The sequence below is a fragment of the Archocentrus centrarchus genome, chromosome 8 (assembly GCF_007364275.1).
Source record: "Archocentrus centrarchus isolate MPI-CPG fArcCen1 chromosome 8, fArcCen1, whole genome shotgun sequence".
Classification (NCBI taxonomy): Eukaryota; Metazoa; Chordata; class Actinopteri; order Cichliformes; family Cichlidae; genus Archocentrus; species Archocentrus centrarchus.
Window position 1 is genome coordinate 26,981,247 of NC_044353.1, and position 4,996 is coordinate 26,986,242.

A 4,996-nucleotide genomic window follows, 5' to 3' on the forward strand; every position below is an offset into this window, starting at 1 on the left:
TCTGTACGCCTTCACGTGGCCTGTCAGCTGTGCATCCACGGCTGGCTTGCGCTCTGTTCCTGATCCGGTGTGGCATGTCCGGCGTTTGACCATCCCTGTGAGACCAGGCCGGGTTGCAAGATGGATGGTGACAATGGTGTTTTGGTGCTCAACTGTTTGTTGTTGTTATGTAAGAGAGAGAGATAAACTGGTGAGGGCACATGTTTGAACACGGCACCAGCCCGATGGTGTAATGGCACGCAGATACACAAATAACTGGTAACAAGTGACTCTCTGGTGCAGATATGAAGCACTAAAGTTCCTACTATGTGCAGGAATTAATAAAAAGTCAGATTCCTTCCCGCTATTAAGCGCTCTGCATCAGGCTGACCTGTTTTTCTCTGTCCTCCCAAAGTCATTCTCGTGTTACAAATAAATCAGCCTTAAACTTCCCCTCTCACAATATTTTGCCATATTTACCACCTCCTGACAGGCCTTGGCTTTATCCTGCAGTTGCTCTTCTCTTCCTGCTTTCCCTCCTACTCCTTATCTCTTTCGTGGTGACAGCTCATTTAAATGTCACTTTGCAGCAGCTGTGGCGGTGCTCTTATGCAACACAAAGTTCTTCCTGGCCGAGCCAGGCCTGGTGCGGGTGGACAGACGAGGACGCGGGGGGGGCGAATCACTGTGACAGACGTACCCTCATCACTGCTCACCTTTACAAATTATCCACACACCCCTGGCTCCATCAGCATAGCATGACTCACCCGAAAACTGCTACGAGGTTAGGGCCTTCTGATGTCCTCTTGCATTTTGGCTTGTGGATATACAAACACATAAACAGCACAGATTTAAAGTGCCACTCTGTGTACTACAACTGACTGCTTCACATCAAGTAGCTTCTATTAAGACATGACCTCAACACAGAAGGAGCTTGGATGGCAACTTAGAGTGTTTTTGAAATGGCATTCATGGTTGTCACGGTGTCATAACACAACTGAACCAATGGCCCAAAGGGTGCTTATGGTTTTCTTTTCTCAGTACAACACTGAGCGACATTTTACATTTATTGACAGCCTGCTGCGAGGTTGTTGAAAGAAAAGTGAAATACTGTTGTAACTGATGGGCAAAGAGAAAATAGCACAAAACTGTTGCTTTAAATATGCACGACATGAACAGTCAGAGGTGAGGAATCAATTTACTCAAAGTGAAGAAATACAGTCAAAGAGCTGTAAAGTTATTATTATAATTTGTCAGAAAATCTAACAGTACAATAAAAATCCTTAAAAAAAATAAAGATTGATTAAGTGAGGCTTCTTTTGACTGGGGTGATTATATTTTATGCTGTGTGTGAGGCATATGAGATCTGGCATATGATGATATCAGTACCTGATGTGGATTAGTGAGTCAGAGGCAGGAATCGGTAGTAACATCACACCAGCAGATAACTGTCAGAGGTGAGCCTCTACGTGTGTGTGTGTGTGTGTGTGTGTGTGTGTGTGTGTGTGTGTGTGTGTGTGTGTGTGTGTGTGTGTGTGTGTGTGTGTGTGTGTGTGTGTGTGCGTGTGTGTGTGTGTGTGTCACAGTCTGTAACCTGAGTTGATTATGGCCTGCATGGCACTCTTTCACTGAGGTAATGAATCACTGGAGACTGAGCTCTCGCTGCTACTGTGAGACAGCACAGTGTAATGGCATCTAATGAGGGGGTATGATGTTGTCATGAAGCCTGGCTGTGGGATAAACTTCTCAACTGTATTATGAATAAAAAAAAGCAGCGTGAAAAAATTTAACTGCTACATAAACTTGTCAGGCTTTTCACTGTTTTTCATCTAGCTGACTGCATATAAAAGATGGATGTAACCACCGTGGTACCACCCAGTGGTTTGTAAACCCGCGTTTTGCAGCCTCTACTTAGCTTTATAGCCATCGTATGGAGGTGACAATCTTTGGGCAAGAGTGTGTCAACTAGTTTGACAAAGAAACCTGCCATGGCTGGAACGTGTGCCTCTGTTTGTGTTTTCTTCTCTGGTGGCTTTTTGGTTTCATATCTAAAATATTGTGGTTAACACAAACTTAAGCCAATTTATGCATTTTGTTTTACACTATGAGCCAGCAAATAGCTGATTCATCAATTTTGAAGCATGCTACAGAGATGCTGTTTACTACCAAACAGCAAATTAGATCATAGAAGTTGTCTGGCGCATAGTACTGTGTTTAAACCACCCCTCATTTCTTTATATTTCCCTAGGAAAATGGGAAATAGGTGCCATTTATTGGAATGTGCAAATAAAAAAATATTAAAAATACAGAATAAAAGGCAAACACAGAGTTTGTTCAATTCCAATGAGCTTGACAGTCAATATTTGGTTCACCTTTATTCTTTAACACAGCCTGGACTCTGTGCAGTAAGCTTTCTTGTAATTTCTTTAGGTGGTCTTTAGGAACAGTTCTCCAGGCTTCTTGAAGGACATTCAAAGCTCTTTATTGGATCTTGGCTGCTTTTTGTTTGGTCAGGTTGCACTGCTTCAGTAATGCTGAGGTCTGGGCTCTGGGGAGGCCGATCCATGACTGATAGTGTTCCCAGTGTGCGTTTTTCTATCCAGGGATGCTTTTACTGCATTGGCAGTGTGTTTTTCATGCTGAAAAATGAAGCAAATGCCAAATGCAAGATGCTTTTCCAGACAGCATTGCATGGTGGATCGATCCTTCTTTTGTCCCCTATTTGTCCAATTTACTCAATTTTTTTTAAGGCTGCACTGCACACCATGTTGAAATATGCCAAATTTTCTGGCTAACAGCTCTTTGGGAATCACCTTGTTGGTGCAAAAAAATTATTTTATGCCTCTAAAAGCGCATCATCATTGGTATTTTCCTCAGATTCAACTAAAGAAATGGGAACAAATTATGTTTTTATGACAGGTGCAGGTCAGGTACAAGGACTAATCCCTACACAGTTGTCAAGCAAGGGAGAATTAGCAATAACAACAACAAAAAAAAAAAAAAAGAGAGAAGTTTTGTACCAGGCTGTAAACATATTAATTTGCGCTCTGAAGTTTGCTATTTTAACATTTAACTTTTGGAGCCAAAATCAGATTGCCGTTTGAGTAACTGTAGTTTCTGGCACTTCCAGGTTGACATTGTTTTTCAGCCCCATTTGTTGCCTGTTGAAATATCTTTTGTGTACATATATGACAAAAAAAGAAAAAGCTGCATTGTTGCTATCTTTCCAAATTAGCAAAGTCTCACCTGCTGCGTTATGTGTATCATGGGCATAATCTTATTAAGATTCTTCTGCTAAGGCTAAACCCCTTATGTGCATCTCCATGATATTTTCCCCTCTATGATCACAACTAAAGTGGAAAGAGTTGGGCTGAGTGATTACAAGATATGGCCAGGGATACAATTTGAGAATCAGGGGATTTTAAGCCCTATTACCCGTAACCCCTCCACAGAGAAACTTCCAGCTGTCCGGCAATGAGACACGGAGGACTCGGTGTCAGATGTCCATGCACACTGATTGTGGAGTGACAACATGAATCCAAAATAGAAACAGAGCATCTATAAAAGCTGTAGACTGACCTAAGCCTGGACACAGACAGCACTAAGAGAGACTGAGATAGCAGAAGAGTGGGAATAAAGGCGGCTGAAGCATCTTTGTTTCCATCCACTTCTCAGAGACAAGACCAGACCTCAGGACTGATCAAGGAGAGCCGCTGGAGGCGATAAATCTTTCTACACCCGAAATGATGCCAATCTGTACTGTGCTGGAGAAGCGTAATGGAGTGGTGGTGGGAGCTGAGCTGACCTGCAGTGTGAGGGAAGAGAACAAGGCTCAGAGAGAGAGCTATACTGCTGATTGGCACAGCGTTAGTCTCAAGACTCAACCTCAAGACAGGTAAGACCAATGAGATCATTATATTATAGGTAAGACCCTATAATATAATAAGTCACTTTTAAATGAGAGGCAAACATTCACTAGACTGTGATTCAAAACTTTTTCTTACGCTCATAAAATATGGATTAAGATTGACTTGGAAATTATTCTCATACTAAAAGGTAGTTAAAGGCTAATGAAGTAGGTAAATCACAGTGAGGACTTCGATAGCTTCTAACTTCAACTTTTCTCTGATGCCCACAGGCAGACCATGAACATGAACGATACCTCTCGTAGGGAGACTCTGTCCCGGCAGTGGCAGGCACGCTCACTGAAACAGACCTGCCCCTCTGGTGTCTTCAGGGTGGGCACAGTGGAAAGAGGAGTCAGAGAGCACCAGCTGCTTCCAAAGAGAAACACCCTCCCCTTGCCCATCTTCACCCCTGCAGAGCTGGGTGTCAGGCTGGGACGTGGAGCGCCACACACAGAGGAGGACCTGCAGCCATTTGCCACTCAAGATGGAGTATGCCCCAGCAAGAGGACGGTGGACGAGATCACCAGAGACCTCCCTCCAGTCAAGCCGACCCTCATGGAGTTTGCCAAAGCGCCCAAAGCTCTGGGTCGCTCCATGTCTCAGGAGGCCCAGAGAGGGTGAAAAACAAAAGGACAAAAGAAAAAGAGGGGATGTTAGGGAGAGGCAAGAAGGATGACAGATGGGAAAGAATATTCAATAAGCAGAGCGTGTCTGGAAACATTATGACAAGATGTATATAGATTTACCTCTAGTGACACCTAATACTGTAGAACTTTAGCTCTGTAAATGTCACATCTTGTCATTGTTGGCATTTCATAGTGAGTGGTATTAGAAATGGTTATGACAAGATATTTGGATTGTGACAGAGAAGCGGGGTATGTTCTTAGCTGTGCCGTGGGCCAATCTGTGCACGTGCTGGCCAGCCGGGCCTCACCATATCTGCTAATCTGTGAGTGTGACCCAACAATTGTATGCACTGGTGCACCTTAACCATTTCTTTGGCCCTATCTTGCGTATTGAAAAGTGCAGTCTTCACAGCATAAATGGAAGTGTTCAGGATAAATAAATAGGTAGGGAAGTGTAACAAAGGATGGGAAGCGGAAGGGAGA

At 43.5% G+C, this 4,996-nt stretch overlaps 1 protein-coding gene across 2 annotated transcripts; it reads left to right on the top strand.

Moving 5' to 3' along the window:
- Positions 1 to 3,588: 3,588 nt before the first annotated feature.
- tcap (titin-cap (telethonin)) lies at positions 3,589 to 4,681 on the top strand. Of its 2 annotated transcripts, XM_030736355.1 has the most exons (3): positions 3,589 to 3,874; positions 4,118 to 4,410; positions 4,496 to 4,681. In XM_030736355.1, the coding sequence occupies exons 1-3, from the start codon at positions 3,723 to 3,725 to the stop codon at positions 4,561 to 4,563; spliced, it is 513 nt and encodes a 170-aa protein (XP_030592215.1). In that variant the 5' UTR covers positions 3,589 to 3,722; the 3' UTR covers positions 4,564 to 4,681. The 2 variants fall into 2 exon arrangements, with proteins under 2 accessions (XP_030592215.1, XP_030592214.1); XM_030736354.1 differs by having other exon boundaries at positions 3,596 to 3,874; positions 4,118 to 4,672.
- The last annotated feature ends 315 nt before the right edge of the window (positions 4,682 to 4,996 follow it).